The following is a 16,699-nucleotide window of genomic DNA, read 5'->3' on the forward strand; positions in this document are numbered from 1 at the left end:
GTGTAGTACTGTATTGGACTGAGGGCTGGTATAGTACTGTATTGGACTGAGTGCTGGTGTAGTACTGTATTGGACTGAGGGCTGGTGTAGTACTGTATTGGACTGAGGGCTGGTGTAGTACTGTATTGGACTGAGGGCTGGTGTAGTACTGTATTGGACTGAGTGCTGGTGTAGTACTGTATTGGACTGAGTGTTGGTGTAGTACTGTATTGGACTGAGTGCTGGTGTAGTACTGTATTGTACTGAGGGCTGGTGTAGTACTGTATTGGACTGAGTGCTGGTGTATTACTGTATTGGACTGAGGGCTGGTGTAGTACTGTATTGGACTGAGTGCTGGTGTAGTACTGTATTGGACTGAGTGCTGGTGTAGTACTGTATTGGACTGAGGGCTGGGTGTAGTACTGTATTGGACTGAGGGCTGGTGTAGTACTGTATTGGACTGAGGGCTGGTGTAGTACTGTATTGGACTGAGTGCTGGTGTAGTACTGTATTGGACTGAGGGCTGGTGTAGTACTGTATTGGACTGAGGGCTGGTGTAGTACTGTATTGGATTGAGTGCTGGTGTAGTACTGTATTGGACTGAGGGCTGGTGTAGTACTGTATTGGACTGAGCAGGCTTTGATTAGACTGAGGGACCCCCCAGGCTTGGAGAAGAGCAGTGAGACTGAACAGTGACTGCATGGACTGGTACAGTAGGTAGGGGAAACGTAGGGGGACCATAGCAGAGGAGGCTGGTGAGGGGAGGACGACTCATAATAATGGCAGGAATGGAATCGATGGAGTGCTATCAAACACATGGAAACCATGGAAACCATGTGATTGATACCGTTCCATTCCAGACATTATTATGAGCCCGTCCTCCGATTTGAAGTGCCACCAGCCACCACTGGACCATAGGGGGTGTCAGTCTAGCAGGTCAACATTCAGACAGTCACAGGCCCATGCTGACAGGATGTGTAGAGAGAGGGAGAGAAGAGACCAGACAGTCATAGGCCCATGCTGACAGGATGTGTAGAGAGAGGGAGAGAAGAGAAGAGACCGGACAGTGACTAGAGAAAAGAGAGAGAAGAGACCAGACAGTGACTAGAGAGAAGAGACCAGACAGTGACTAGAGAGAAGAGACCAGACAGTGACTAGAGAGAAGAGACCAGACAGTGACTAGAGAGAAGAGACCAGACAGTGACTAGAGAGAAGAGACCAGACAGTGACTAGAGAAAAGAGAGAGAAGAGACCAGACAGTGACTAGAGAGAAGAGAGAGAAGAGACCAGACAGTGACTAGAGAGAAGAGACCAGACAGTGACTAGAGAGAAGAGACTAGAGTGACTAGAGAGAAGAGACCAGACAGTAACTAGAGAGAAGAGACCAGACAGTGACTAGAGAGAAGAGACCAGACATTGATGAGAAGAGACCATTGATTTGATAAAATAGCATGTCATATATCACTTAGTCCATAGTAAAGACACAACACAGGGTGGGACTCACACGTATAGGAAGACTAGGAAAGCACACATGAACACAAACACACCTGTCCTCTCAGGGGACTGGCTAGGAGACCTGTAGATCTTCTGATAAACTGACACACACACACACAAACATACACACACAGACAGGCCCAGGCCGATAGTATTCAAGTTCTTGAGGTTCAAGGACAAGGTAGCGGTTCTGGAAAGAGCCAATAACTTGAGGGGAACGTACATCTCTCTCAACAAAGATTATCCTGAAGCTGTGCTCCAAAGGAGAATATAACTTATCCTGGGCATGAAAGCTGCCAGAGCGCTTGGGGATATTGCTTATATCCGATATAAAAGGCTCATTGTCCACCCTCCCTCCCAAAAGCCTGGAAGGGATTAGAGAACCAAGCCTATGGGTTCGTAGCTTCAACCCCGCAGCACACACACACACACACACACACACACACACACACACACACACACACACACACACACACACACACACACACTTACACACCAATTGATTAATGGACTGCTAAATGTGTTCTTTTTTCTCTTGCTTTGTTTGTTCTTTTCCATATTATGTCTATCTCTGATAAGCCCCTCAGGAAAGGTGTCACGTCCTGACCATAGAAAGCTGTTATTTTCTATGGTAGGGTAGGTCAGGGCGTGACTGTTTTTTTTTCTAGTTCAGATTTTCTATGTTGTTATGTTCTAGTTTTGTATTTCTATGTTGGGTTTTTGTTTGGGATGTTGTCTCTAATTGGAGATCATACTTAAGTAGGTGTTTTTCCCACCTGGGTTTGTGGGAGATTGTTTTTGAGTTAGTGCATGTTTCACCGCTGCGTCACGGTTTCTTGTTGTGTTGCATAGTTTCACAGTTCAATAAAATATGTGGAACGATAATCACACTGCACTTTGGGTCCGCTTCATCCTACGACAACCGTGACAAAAGGGCTGAATATAGCCCATATTAATATATGTAGCCGTAGAAATAAGGTTTATGAAATCAATAACTTGCTAACATCAGATAACATCCATATATTAGCCATTTCTGAAACTCACTTAGATAATTCATTTGATGATATAAACTCAGCAAAAAAATAAACATCCTCTCACTGTCAACTGCATTTATTTTCAGCAAACTTAACATGTGTAAATATTTGTATGAACATAACAAGATTCAACAACTGAGACATAAACTGAACAAGTTCCACAGACATGTGACAAACAGAAATGGAATAATGTGTCCCTGAAAAAAGGGGGGGTCAAAATTAAAAGTAACAGTCAGTATCTGGTGTGGCCACCAGCTGCATTAAGTACTGCTGTGCATTTCCTCCTCATGGACTGCACCAGATTTGCCAGTTCTAGCTGTGAGATGTTACCCCACTCTTCCACCAACCCACCTGAAATCCCTCACAGAATGAGCAGTATGGCTGGTGGCATTGTCATGCTGGAGGGTCATGTCAGGATGAGCCTGCAGGAAGGGTACCACATGAGGGAGGAGGATGTCTTCCCTGTAACGCACAGCGTTGAGATCGCCTGCAATGACAACAAGCTCAGTCCGATGATGCTGTGACACATCGCCCCAGATCATGACGGACCTTCCACCTCCAAATCGATCCCGCTCCAGAGTACAGGCCACGGTATAACGCTCATTCCTTTGACGATAAACGTGAATCCGACCATCACCCCTGGTGAGACAAAACTGTGACTCGTCAGGGAAGAGCACTTTTTGCCAGTCCTGTCTGGTCCAGCAACGGTGGGTTTGTGCCCATAGATGACGTTGTTGCCGGTGATGTCTGGTGAGGACCTGCCTAAAAACAGGCCTACAAGCCCTCAGTCCAGCCTCTCTCAGCCTATTGTGGACAGTCTGAGCACTGATGGAGGGATTGTGCATTCCTGGTGTAACTCGGGCAGTTGTTGTTGCCATCCTGTACCTGTCCCGCAGGTGTGATGTTCGGATGTACCGATCCTGTGCAGGTGTTGTTACACGTGGTCTGCCACTGTGAGGACGATCAGCTGTCCGTCCTGTCTCCCTGTAGCGCTGTCTTAGGCGTCTCACAGTACGGACATTGCAATTTATTGCCCTGGCCACATCTGCAGTCCTCATGCCTCCTTGCAGCATTTTTAAGACACATTCATGCAGATGAGCAGGGACCCTGTGCATCTGTCTTTTGGTGTTTTTCAGAGTCAGTAGAAAGGCCTCTTTAGTGTCCTAAGTTTTCATAACTGTGACCTTAATTGCCTACCGTCTGTAAGCTGTTCGTGTCTTAACGAACGTTCCACAGGTGCATGTTCATTAATTGTTTATGGTTCATTGAACAAGCATGGGAAACGGTGTTTAAACCCTTTACAATGAAGATCTGTGAAGTTATTTGGATTTTTACGAATTATCTTTAAAAGACAGGGACCTGAAAAAGGGACGTTTCTTTTTTTGCTGCGTTTAGCAGTAGCAATACAAGGATATAACATCTATAGAAGAGACAGGGATACTTATGGGGAAGGTGTTGCTATTATACAGCACCAGTCAAAAGTTTGGACATACCAACTCATTCAAAGGTTTTAAATTGTTTTTACAATTTTTTAAATTGTAGAATAATAGTGAAGATTTCAAAACTATGAAATAACACATATGAAATATATATATATATATATATATATATATATATATATATATATATATTATATATATATATATATATATATATATATATGGGGGATTAGAAATGATGCAGACAATTACATAGATGGAAGCTACAATCTATCTGATCTACCCCCTAAAAAAAGGTTCCAACAGCTGGGCTAAAACAGTGTTTAAGAGATCATACAAACGAGTGTGTATGATGTTAAACATATTTGTTGGTCTGATGTGATTAATACGGAGCATCCAGACGCTGCACTTTGTGAAATTGCTTCTTTCCGATTATTGATAAGCATGTACCTCTTAAACTGACAGTTAGAACTCCATGGATTGATGAGGAAGTGAAAAACTGTATGGTTGAAATGAGATAATATGTCTGTCTGCACATCTGACTGGCTGACTTACTGCAAATTGAGAAATTATGTGACTAAACTCAACAAAAAGAAGAAGAAACTGTATTATGAAGCCAAGATCAATGATCTAAAGAATGATGGAGAAAAAAAAGTTTTAAGGGCAGAAAGACAAATTAAACTCCATCTTTCATTGAATCAGATGGCTTATTAATCACAAAACCATTTGATGTTGGCAATTATTTGAATGATTAGTTCATTGGCAAAGTGGGCAAACTTAGGCAGAAAATGTCAACAATGAACAGTGAGCCGTCATATTCATCCATAAAAAAAACTAATAATGAACTAAAAACATTTTAAGTTTGAATTCTAAAGTCATTTTTTTCAATAACGTAGCTATCAGTAGAGTTGGCAGGGGGGGGGTCAAGTGCAAGTCCTGGTTAAGTTTTTTTGAGGTGAGGAGGAGGATCATGTAAGATACTGTTTGATGAGGTAGGGTTTCAGATGTTTTGGGAAGATGACCAGGGACTCTGCTCTCCTAGCTTCAGGGAGAAGCTGGTTCCACCATTGGGGTGCCAGGACATAGAAGAGCTATGTGGGCTGAGCGGGAGCTGCCCTCCCATAGGGGTGGGAGGACCAAGAGACCTGAGGTGGCAGAACAGAGTACTCAGGTTGGAGTGTAGGGTTTTGATCAGAGCCTGAAGGTAGGGAGGGGCAGTTCCTCTTGCTGTTCCGTAGGTAAACACCATGGTCTTGTAGTGGATGCGAGCTTCGGCTGGAAGCATTCTGGATAAGTTGCAGGGGTTTGATGGCACAGGCAGGGAGCCCAGCCAACAGCGAGATGCAGTAGTCCAGACGGGAGAGGACGTGTGCCTGGATTAGGACCTGCACCGCTTCCTGTGTGAGGTAGGGTCTTACTCTACGGATGTTGTAGTGCATGAACCTGCAGGAACAGGTCACTGTTTTGATGTTTGCAGAGAACAACAGGGTGTTGTCCAGGGCCACGCCAAGGTTCTTTGCACTCTGGGAGGGTGACACTGTAGAGTTGTCAACCGTGACGGAGAGGTCTTTGAGCGGGCAGGTCGTCCACGGGAGGAAGAGCAGTTCCATCTTGTCGAGGTTGAGCTTTAGGTGGTGGGCTGACATCCCAGTTGAGGTATCAGCCAGGCAACCAGAGATGTGTGTTGCCACCTTGGTGTCAGAAGGCGGGAAGGCAAAAAGTTGTTGAGTGACATCTGCATAGCAATGATTGGAGAGACCATGTGAGGATATGACGGAGCCGAGTGACTTGGTGTATAGAGAGAAGAGGGTCTAGAATCGAGCCCTGGGGGACACCAGTAGTGAGAGTATGTGGTGCAGACACAGATCCTCTGCATGTCACCTGGTAGGGAGCGGCCTGCCAGATAGGATGCAGAGTGTACAGAGCTTGAGACAACCAGCCCTGAGAGGGTTTGAGAGGAGGATCTGATGGTTCCCAGTGTCGAAGGCAGTGGATATATCTAGGAGGATGAGAACAGAGGAGAGTGAGTCAGCTTTGGCAGTGCGGAGAGCCTCCGTGACACAGCGAAGAGCAGTCTCGGTTGAGTGACCCGTCCTGAAGCCTGACTAGTTAGGTTCAAGAAGATTGTTCTGAGAGAGATAACGAGGAAGTTGATCAGAGACAGAACGCTGAAGTATTTTGGAAAGAAAAGAAAGAAGGGATACAGATCTATAGTTTTTGACGTCAGATGAGTCAAGTTTCTTGAGGAGGGAAGCAACTCGGGCCATTTTGAAGTCAGAGGAGACGTAGCCAGTTGTCAGGGATGAGGGAAGTGAGGAATGGGAGAAAGTCTCCAGAGATGGTCTGGAGAACGGAGAAGGGGATGGGATCGAGTGGGCAGGTTGTCGGGCAGCCAGACAACAGGAAGTCATCTGGATAGAGGAGGGAGAAAGAGGTCAAGGCGTAGGGTAGTTCTGTGTGAGGGAGACCAGTGGACTCAATAGGCTGAGTGAATGAGCAGCAGATGTCGTCAACCTTTTTCCGCAGAGAGGGAGGAGGGAGAGGGTGGAGGATTAAGGAGGGAGGACAAGGTCGAAAAGAGTTTCCTAGGGTTAGAGGCAGACATATGACATTTAGAGTGGTAGAAAGTGGCTTTAGAAGAAGATACAGAGAAAGAGAAGGTAGAGAGGAGGGTGTGAAAGGATGATAGTCCTCCAGAAGTTTAGTTTTCCTCCATTTTCGCTCAGCTGCCTGCAGCCCTGTTCTGTAAGCTCGCAATGAGTCCCTTAGCCACGAAGCAGGAGGGGAGGGCCGAACCGGCCGGGAAGAAAGGGGACAGTGCGAGTCATAGGATGCGGAAAGGGAGGAGAGTAGGATTGAAGAGGCAGAATCCTCTGACAGGAGGGAGAAGCATTTAGCAGAAGGGAGAGATGATAGGATAGAAGAGGAGAGAGTAGTGGGAGAGAGAGAGAGAGAGAAGGTAGGGGCTGAGTGGTTAGGGTTGGAGGAAAGGGAGACAGAAAAGGAAACAAAGTAGTAATCAGAGATCTGGAGGGAGGTTGCAGTGAGATTAGTAGGAGAACAGAGATCTGGAGGGAGGTTGCAGTGAGATTAGTAGGAGAACAGAGATCTGGAGGGGGGTTGCAGTGAGATTAGTAGGAGAACAGAGATCTGGAGGGAGGTTGCAGTGAGATTAGTAGGAGAACAGAGATCTGGAGGGGGGTTGCAGTGAGATTAGTAGGAGAACAGAGATCTGGAGGGGGGTTGCAGTGAGATTAGTAGGAGAACAGAGATCTGGAGGGGGGTTGCAGTGAGATTAGTAGGAGAACAGAGACCTGGAGGGGGGTTGCAGTGAGATTAGTAGGAGAACAGAGACCTGGAGGGGGGTTACAGTGAGATTAGTAGGAGAACAGGACCTGGAGGGAGGTTTGCAGTGAGATTAGTAGGAGAACAGAGATCTGGAGGGGGGGTTGCAGTGAGATTAGTAGGAGAACAGAGACCTGGAGGGGGGTTGCAGTGAGATTAGTAGGAGAACAGAGATCTGGAGGGGGGTTGCAGTGAGATTAGTAGGAGAACAGAGATCTGGAGGGAGGTTGCAGTGAGATTAGTAGGAGAACAGAGATCTGGAGGGGGGTTGACAGTGAGATTTAGTAGGAGAACAGAGATCTGGAGGCGGGGGTTGCAGTGAGATTAGTAGGAGAACAGAGATCTGGAGGGGGGGTTGCAGCTGAGATTAGTAGGAGAACAGAGATCTGGAGGGGGTTGCAGAGAGATAGTAGGAGAACAGAGATCTGGAGGCGGGTTTGCAGTGAGATTAGTAGGCGAACAGAGACCTGGAGAGGGGGGTTGCAGCTGAGATTAGTAGGCGAACAGAAGCCCTGGAGGGGTGTTTGCCCAGTGAGATAGTAGAAGAACAGAGACATGGAGGGGGGTTACAGTGAGATTAGTAGGAGAACAGAGATCTGGAGGGGGGGTTGCAGTGAGATTAGTAGGAGACAGAGATCTGGAGGGGGGGTTGCAGTGAGATTAGTAGGGAGAACAGAGATCTGGAGGAGGTTGCAGTGAGATTAGTAGGAGAACAGAGATCTGGAGGGAGGTTGCAGTGAGATTAGTAGGAGAACAGAGATCTGGAGGGGGGGTTGCAGTGAGATTAGTAGGAGAACAGAGATCTGGAGGCGGGTTGCAGTGAGATTAGTAGGAGAACAGAGATCTGGAGGGGGGTTGCAGTGAGATTAGTAGGAGAACAGAGATCTGGAGGCGGGTTGCAGTGAGATTAGTAGGAGAACAGAGACCTGGAGGGGGGTCGCAGTGAGATTAGTAGGAGAACAGAGACCTGGAGGGGGGTTGCAGAGAGATTAGTAGGAGAACAGAGATCTGGAGGGGGGTCGCAGTGAGATTAGTAGGAGAACAGAGACCTGGAGGGGGGTTGCAGAGAGATTAGTAGGAGAACAGAGATCTGGAGGGGGGTTACAGTGAGATTAGTAGGAGAACAGAGATCTGGAGGGGGGGTTGCAGTGAGATTAGTAGGAGAACAGAGATCTGGAGGCGGGTTGCAGTGAGATTAGTAGGAGAACAGAGATCTGGAGGGGGGTTGCAGTGAGATTAGTAGGAGAACAGAGATCTGGAGGGAGGTTGCAGTGAGATTAGTAGGAGAACAGAGATCTGGAGGGGGGTTGCAGTGAGATTAGTAGGAGAACAGAGATCTGGAGGCGGGTTGCAGTGAGATTAGTAGGAGAACAGAGATCTGGAGTGGGGTTGCAGTGAGATTAGTAGGAGAACAGAGATCTGGAGGGGGGTTGCAGTGAGATTAGTAGGAGAACAGAGATCTGGAGGGGGGTTGCAGTGAGATTAGTAGGAGAACAGAGATCTGGAGGGAGGTTGCAGTGAGATTAGTAGGCGAGCAGCCTCTAGTAAAAAGGAGGTCAACAACTATCTGCAAATGATGAGCAGTTCACACACCAAGTAGGACACTGGGAAGACCGGTAGCACTTAAAGTAGTTGGCCCTAGCTAGCAGAAAGACAGTACTAGACAACAACATTATATTCATCACTCCTGGAGATGTCAGGAGTCCTCTAGCTATAGAATGAGTTGATTCATAGCTAATGAAGTCTCTGAAACCCTGAACAAGGAGTTTCAGTCAGTTTTGGAATGGATGGCCAGTAATTAACTGGTCCTGAACATCTCTAAAACTAAGAGCATTGTATTTGGTACAAATCATTCCCTAAGCTCTAGACCTCAGCTGAATCTGGTAATGAATGGTGTGGCTGTTGAACCAGTTGAGGAGACTAAATGACTTGGCGTTACCTTAGATTGTAAACTGTCATGGTCAAAACATATAGATTCAATGGTTGTAAAGATGGGGAGAGGTCTGGCCGTAATAAAAATATGTTGTGCTTTTTTTGACACCACAATCCACAAAGCAAGTCCTGCAGGCTCTAGTTTTGTCTTATCTTGATTATTGTCCAGCCATGTGGTCAAGTGCTGCTAAGAAAGACCTAGTTAAGCTGCAGCTGGCCCAGAACAGAGTGGCACGTCTTGCTCTTCATTGTAATCAGAGGGCTGATATAAATACTATGCTGCCAGTCTCTCTTGGCTAAGAGTTGAGGAAAGACTGACTGCATCACTTATTTTTATTAGAAACATTATTGTGAAAATTGTTTGCAAGGTCACCTTACACACAGCTCTGACACACACACTTACCCCACCAGACATGCCACCAGGGGTCTTTTCACAGTCCCCAAATCCAGAACAAATTCAAGAAAGTGTACAGTTACAGTATATAGAGATATTATTGCATGGAACTTCCTTCCATCTCATATTGCTCAAATGAGCAGCAAACCTGGTTTAAAAAAACAGATAAATCAACCCCTCACGGCACAACGTCTCTCCCCTATTTGACCCAGATGGTTTGATCTAGATAGTTTGTGTGTATGTATTGATATGTAGGCTACGTGTGCCTTTTTTAAATTCATGTAGTCCTGTCCTTGAGCTGTTCTTGTCTATTGATGTTCTGTATTATGTTTCATGTTTTGTGTGGACCCCAGGAAGAGCATCTGCAGCTTTCGCAACAGTTGGGATCCTAATAAAATACCAATACCTCCCTTCCTCCCTACCCCCTCCTCCCTTCCTCCCTACCCCCTCCTCCCTTCCTCCCTACCCCCTCCTCCACTCCTCTCTCCCCCTCCTCCTCTCCTCCCTACCCCCTCCTCCACTCCTCTCTCCCCTCCTCCTCTCCCCTCTTTCTCCTCCTTTCTCCTCTCTACTCCACTGTTGACTCAACTCTCTGTCCTCTACCCTCTCTCCTCCTCTCCTCTCTCTCACCCCATCTCTCCCCTCTCTCACCAAATCTCTCCTCCTCTCCCCTCTCTCTCTACCCTCTCTCTCTCCTCTTGTGTCCTCTGAATAGGGGTCAGGGGTAAGGTAAACATGGAGGGTGAGTTAAACTAAACTCTGAGATTAGTAGTGGTGGCCAGGAGGAAGGGAGGGAGGCACCTGTTATACACGTGGCTTTAAAGTGACAGAAGAAGAGGACCTTTGACCTCTGGTCAGTTAGGACATCTACTTTGTGCATGACACAAGTCATTTTTCCAACAATTGTTTACAAACAGATTCACTGTATCACAGTTCCAGTGGGTCAGAAGTTTACATACACTAAGTTGACTGTGCCTTTAAACAGCTTGGAAAATTCCAGAAAATGATGTCATGGCTTTAGAAGTTTCTGTTAGGCTAATTGCCATCATTTGAGTCAATTGGAGGTGTACCTATGGATATATTTCAAGGCCTACCTTCTCAAACTCAGTGCCTCTTTGCTTGACATCATGGGAAAATCAAAAGAAATCAGCCAAGACCTCAGAAAAACAATTGCAGACCTCCACAAGTCTGGTTCATCATTGGGAGCAATTTCCAAACATCTGAAGGTACCACGTTCATCTGTACAAACAATAGTACGCAAGTATAAACACCATGGGACCACACAGCCATCATACCGCTCAGGAAGGAGACGCGTTCTGTCTCCTAGAGATGAACGTACTTTGGTGCAAAAAGTGCAAATCAATCCCAGAACAACAGCCAAGGACCTTGTGAAGATGCTGGAGGAAACAGGTACAAAAGTATTTATATCCACAGGAAAACGAGTCCTATATCGACGTAACCTGAAAGGCTGCTCAGCAAGGAAGAAGCCACTGCTCCAAAACCGCCATAAAAAAGACTGCACTGCACATGGGGACAAAGATCGTACTTTTTGGAGAAATGTCCTCTGGTCTGATGAAACAAAAATAGAACTGTTTGGCCATAATGACCATCGTTATGTTTGGAGGAAAAAGGGGGAGGCTTGCAAGCCAAAGAACACCATCCCAACCGTGAAGCACAGGGGTGGCAGCATCATGTTGTGGGAGTGCTTTGCTGCAGGAGGGACTGGTGCACTTCACAAAATAGATTGCATCATGAGGATGGAAAATGATGTGGGTATATTGAAGCAACATCTCAAGACATCAGTCAGAAAGTTAAAGCTTGGTCGCAAATGGGTCTTCCAAATGGACAATGACCCCAAGCATACTTACAAAGTTGTAGCAAAATGGCTTAAGGATAACAAAGTCAAGGTATTGGAGTGGCCATCACAAAGCCCTGACCTCAATCCTATAGAAAATTGGTGGGCAGAACTGAAAAAGCGTGTGCGAGCAAGGAGGCCTACAAACCTGACTCAGTTACACCAGCTCTGTCAGGAGGAATGGGCCAAAATTCACCCTACTTATTGTAGGAAGCTTGTGGAAGGCTACCCGAAACGTTTGACCCAAGTTAAACAATTTAAAGGCAATGCTACCAAATACTAATTGAGTGTATGTAAACTTCTGACCCACTGGGAATGTGATGAAAGAAATAAAAGCTGAAATAAATCATTCTCTCTACTATTATTCTGACATTTCACATTCTTAAAATAAAGTGGTGATCCTAACTGACCTAAAACAGGGAATTTTTACTCGGATTAAATGTCAGGAATTGTGAAAAATGTATTTGGCTAAGGTGTATGTAAACTTCCGATTTCAACTGTTTATAGGGCATATGGTACCGTTTGGGACACAACCATGGAGAGAGCAGTTGTGTGATGGAGTCCACCAGCAGCACCAATGTACTGTATAGCCTCAGTAGAACTAGCTGAAAGCTACATTACTATATTATTGGAATTTAGTGAACCCTGTCAGCACACTTCCTTATCCACAATTCAAAACGCATTAACGGTGAAATGAAATGGATCCGCTCAACTAAAAATGTGTTCCCTTCGCTTCCTCATACGGTATTGTAACATGGATAGTGTGATAGAGAGAGGACAAGTACCATTGGATGGTGACTGATGGAAACTGTAGGCGTTAGTCATGGATAACATGTCGACTGTTGCTAGATGGAAGGTCATTTTACGTTGCTGTTCGCAAAGCCACAGCAGATCGACAGTAGTGCACTATGTAGGGAATAGGGCTCTGGTGAAATGTAGTGTACTATATAGGGAATAGGGCTCTGTTTAATAGTAGTCCACTATGTAGGGAATAGGGCTCTGGTTAGATGTGGTCCACTCTACTACGTGTGGCTCAGTTGGTAGAGCATGGTGTTTGCAACGCCAGAGTTGTGGGTTCGATTCCCACGGGGGACCAGTACGGAAAAAAAAAAAAAATGTATGAAATGTATGCATTCACTACTGTAAGTCGCTCTGGATAAGAGTGTCTGCTAAATGACTAAAATGTAAATATAGAGCTCTGTTTAACAGTAGTCCACTATATAGGAAATAGGGCTCTGGTTAACAGTAGTCCACTACATAGGGAATAGGGTGCCATTTGGGACTCATCCATACACATAGGAACTGTCTTCCAGCTTTCTTTACCCCACAGAATGGGACACAGTCTTTTATTTAGCTTTAATGTAGTAGTGACTGTGTTATGTGGTACTATACCTTATGATTTTGAAGATGCGTAGAAGGCGTACGCAGAACAGAGATGCCTAGCGACTGTGTTATGTGGTACTATACCTTATGATTTTGAAGATGCGTAGAAGGCGTACGCAGAACAGAGATGCCTAGCGACTGTGTTATGTGGTACTATACCTTGTGATTTTGAAGATGCGTAGAAGGCGCACACAGCGCAGCACAGAGATGCCTAGCGGGGACATGATCTTGGTCTCCACCAGAATGGTCTCCAGGATGCCTCCACACACCACGAAGCTGTCAAAGCGGTTGAACAGAGACACGAAGTAGGCCTGTAGACCCAGGCTGTACATCTTTAACAGCATCTCCCCTGTAAACAATGCCAGCAGGACCTTGTTGGCTATGTCTGAGGAGAGAGAGAGAGAGAGAGAGAGAGAGAGAGAGAGAGAGAGAGAGAGAGAGAGAGAGAGAGACCGAGAGAGACAGAGAGAGAGACCGAGAGAGACAGAGAGAGAGAGAAAGGAGGCGAGAGAGAGAGAGAGAGGTTGGTGAGGGTATATAACTTAAAGTAACTGTCCAGTATTTACAGATTTATATGGAATATGACCTAGAATTGAGTGAAATTGTTTTCCTTGCAGAAAAGGTCATTAAGTTCATTATAAAGAAGCTTTTCTGTGTTGGAATGGTGTGGTCGTACCCCAACAACAGAATGGTGTGGGCGTACCCCAACAACAGAATGGTGTGGTCGTACCCCAACAACAGAATGGTGTGGTCGTACCCCAACAACAGAATGGTGTGGTCGTACCCCAACAACAGAATGGTGTGGTCGTACCCCAACAACAGAATGGTGTGGGCGTACCCCAACAACAGAATGGTGTGGTCGTACCCCAACAACAGAATGGTGTGGTCGTACCCCAACAACAGAATAGTGTGGTCGTACCCCAACAACAGAATGGTGTGGGCGTACCCCAACAACAAAATGGTGTGGGCGTACCCCAACAACAGAATGGTGTGGGCGTACCCCAACAACAGAATGGTGTGGGCGTACCCCAACAACTGGTATTGATGTGTCAGTACCTTGGTCCTCTGTGAGCCAGTCAGCCTGTTTATTGTGTTCTGAAGGTGGTATTGATGTGTCAGTACCTTGGTCCTCTGTGAGCCAGTCAGCCTGTTTATGGTGTTCTGAAGGTGGTATTGATGTGTCAGTACCTTGGTCCTCTGTGAGCCAGTCAGCCTGTTCATGGTGTTCTGAAGGTGGTATTGATGTGTCAGTACCTTGGTCCTCTGTGAGCCAGTCAGCCTGTTTATGGTGTTCTGAAGGTGGTATTGATGTGTCAGTACCTTGGTCCTCTGTGAGCCAGTCAGCCTGTTTATGGTGTTCTGAAGGTGGTATTGGTGTGTCAGTACCTTGGTCCTCTGTGAGCCAGTCAGCCTGTTTATGGTGTTCTGAAGGTGGTATTGATGTGTCAGTACCTTGGTCCTCTGTGAGCCAGTCAGCCTGTTTATGGTGTTCTGAAGGTGGTATTGGTGTGTCAGTACCTTGGTCCTCTGTGAGCCAGTCAGCCTGTTTATGGTGTTCTGAAGGTGGTATTGATGTGTCAGTACCTTGGGCATCTGTGAGCCAGTCAGCCTGTTTATGGTGTTCTGAAGGTGGTATTGGTGTGTCAGTACCTTGGTCCTCTGTGAGCCAGTCAGCCTGTTTATGGTGTTCTGAAGGTGGTATTGATGTGTCAGTACCTTGTCCTCTGTGAGCCAGTCAGCCTGTTTATGGTGTTCTGAAGGTGGTATTGATGTGTCAGTACCTTGGTCCTCTGTGAGCCAGTCAGCCTGTTTATGGTGTTCTGAAGGTGGTATTGATGTGTCAGTACCTTGGTCCTCTGTGAGCCAGTCAGCCTGTTTATGGTGTTCTGAAGGTGGTATTGATGTGTCAGTACCTTGGTCCTCTGTGAGCCAGTCAGCCTGTTTATGGTGTTCTGAAGGTGGTATTGATGTGTCAGTACCTTGGTCCTCTGTGAGCCAGTCAGCCTGTTTATGGTGTTCTGAAGGTGGTATTGATGTGTCAGTACCTTGGTCCTCTGTGAGCCAGTCAGCCTGTTTATGGTGTTCTGAAGGTGGTATTGATGTGTCAGTACCTTGGTCCTCTGTGAGCCAGTCAGCCTGTTTATGGTGTTCTGAAGGTGGTATTGATGTGTCAGTACCTTGGTCCTCTGTGAGCCAGTCAGCCTGTTTATGGTGTTCTGAAGGTGGTATTGATGTGTCAGTACCTTGGTCCTCTGTGAGCCAGTCAGCCTGTTTATGGTGTTCTGAAGGTGGTATTGATGTGTCAGTACCTTGGGCATCTGTGAGCCAGTCAGCCTGTTTATGGTGTTCGGAAGCGATGGTTAGAGTGTTGAGGAAGACCAGGAAGATCACCAGCCAATAGAACACACTGGATTTGACCCCCGCTCGACACTTACGACGACACAGACGGTTCCACCGCCGTGAGTACCGACTGTAGGGAGGGAGAGAGAGAGAGAGAGAGAGGGAGAGGGAGAGGAGAGAAGGGGAGAAAGACAGACAGAGGGAAAGAGAGGGGGGAGAGAAAGAGGAGAGAAGGGGAGAAAGACAGACAGAGGGAAAGAGAGAGGGGAGAGAGAGAGAGAGAGAGAAGGGGAGAAAGACAGACAGAGGGAAAGAGAGGGGGGAGAGAGAGAGAGAGAGAGAAGGGGAGAAAGACAGACAGAGGGAAAGAGAGGGGGGAGAGAGAGAGAGAGAAGGGGAGAAAGACAGACAGAGGGAAAGAGAGGGGGGAGAGAGAGAGAGAGAGAGAAGGGGAGAAAGGAAGTGGAAGGGGAAAGATGGAGAAGAGAGGAAGAGGAGAGGTAGAGGAGGGAAGAGGAGGGAAGAGGAGAGGAAAAGGAAGAGGAGAGGAAGAGGAGAGGAAGGGAAGAGGAGAGGAAGAGGAGAGGAAGAGGAGAGGAAAAGGAAGAGGAGAGGAAGAGGAGAGGAAGAGGAGAGGAAGAGGAAGAGGAGAGGAAGAGGAGAGGAAGAGGAGAGGAAGAGGAGAGGAAGAAGAGAGGAAGAAGAGCAATATTTTCTCAGTTTCAGTAAGTGAACAAATGATCATGACATGCAGCAGTGCAGCAGGCTGGAGAACGTTGGACTGTGTCTTGAAACAGAGCAGGGAGTCAGTCTCTCAGGGGAGGGATGAGCAGTAGAAAGGAGAGGAGCTGTGAAGGGGACATTAGGCAGCGGTTCAACTAAGACCAACAGGTGGTTTAGAGCCCACTGTCTCCTGACATGATTCATAAGAGTCTGTAGAGCACTAATGTTACACCAGAGATAGATAACATAACAGCAATGGACAGAATAACACTGGTTACATCCACATGGTACCTATTCCCTATGTAGGGCACTACTTTTGACCAGGACCCATAAAAGTAGTGCACTATGTAGGGAATAGGGTGCCATTTGGGACACAGACACTGAAAACAATAACGGGCTATCTGAGAAGTGTCTGGCAAGGGACCAATAGGGACCTCACCTGGAAGATAAATAAATTGTCATTAATTCTACCATGCATTCTATTGGCTCCGCAACTTCAGCTTTTGGAATGAATCTTTATTCTGGACCTTCCCTGATTGTGATTGTCATGGAAACTACAGGTACATGATTCTGTGTAGGCAAGTCATGGCACACATTGATAGAGGAACAAGGAACAAGGTGCACATCACATGGGACACAAAAATGTGTTAAACAAATCAAAATATATTTTAGATTTTAGATTCTTCAAGTAGCCACCCTTTGCCTTGATGACAGCTTTGCACATTCTTGGCATTCTCTCAACCAGCTCCACCTGGAATGCATTTCCAACAGTCTTGAAGGA

The 16,699-nt window shown here is 46.4% G+C and overlaps 1 protein-coding gene across 1 annotated transcript in view; it reads right to left on the reverse strand.

Annotated features, from left to right (window-relative positions):
- The window catches only part of LOC115186325 (voltage-dependent L-type calcium channel subunit alpha-1C-like), a gene marked incomplete at its 5' end in the record, with an annotated part of 26,007 nt that extends 10,682 nt beyond the window's left edge, over positions 1-15,325 (reverse strand). Inside the window, 2 exons of the mRNA XM_029746007.1 lie at positions 13,015-13,240; positions 15,165-15,325. Coding sequence (XP_029601867.1) covers positions 13,015-13,240; positions 15,165-15,325 — 387 coding nt within the window. The remainder of the gene's footprint in view (positions 1-13,014; positions 13,241-15,164) is intronic.
- Positions 15,326-16,699: the final 1,374 nt, after the last annotated feature.

Source organism: Salmo trutta, unplaced genomic scaffold (assembly GCF_901001165.1).
Source record: "Salmo trutta unplaced genomic scaffold, fSalTru1.1, whole genome shotgun sequence".
In the NCBI taxonomy this organism is placed as follows: Eukaryota; Metazoa; Chordata; class Actinopteri; order Salmoniformes; family Salmonidae; genus Salmo; species Salmo trutta.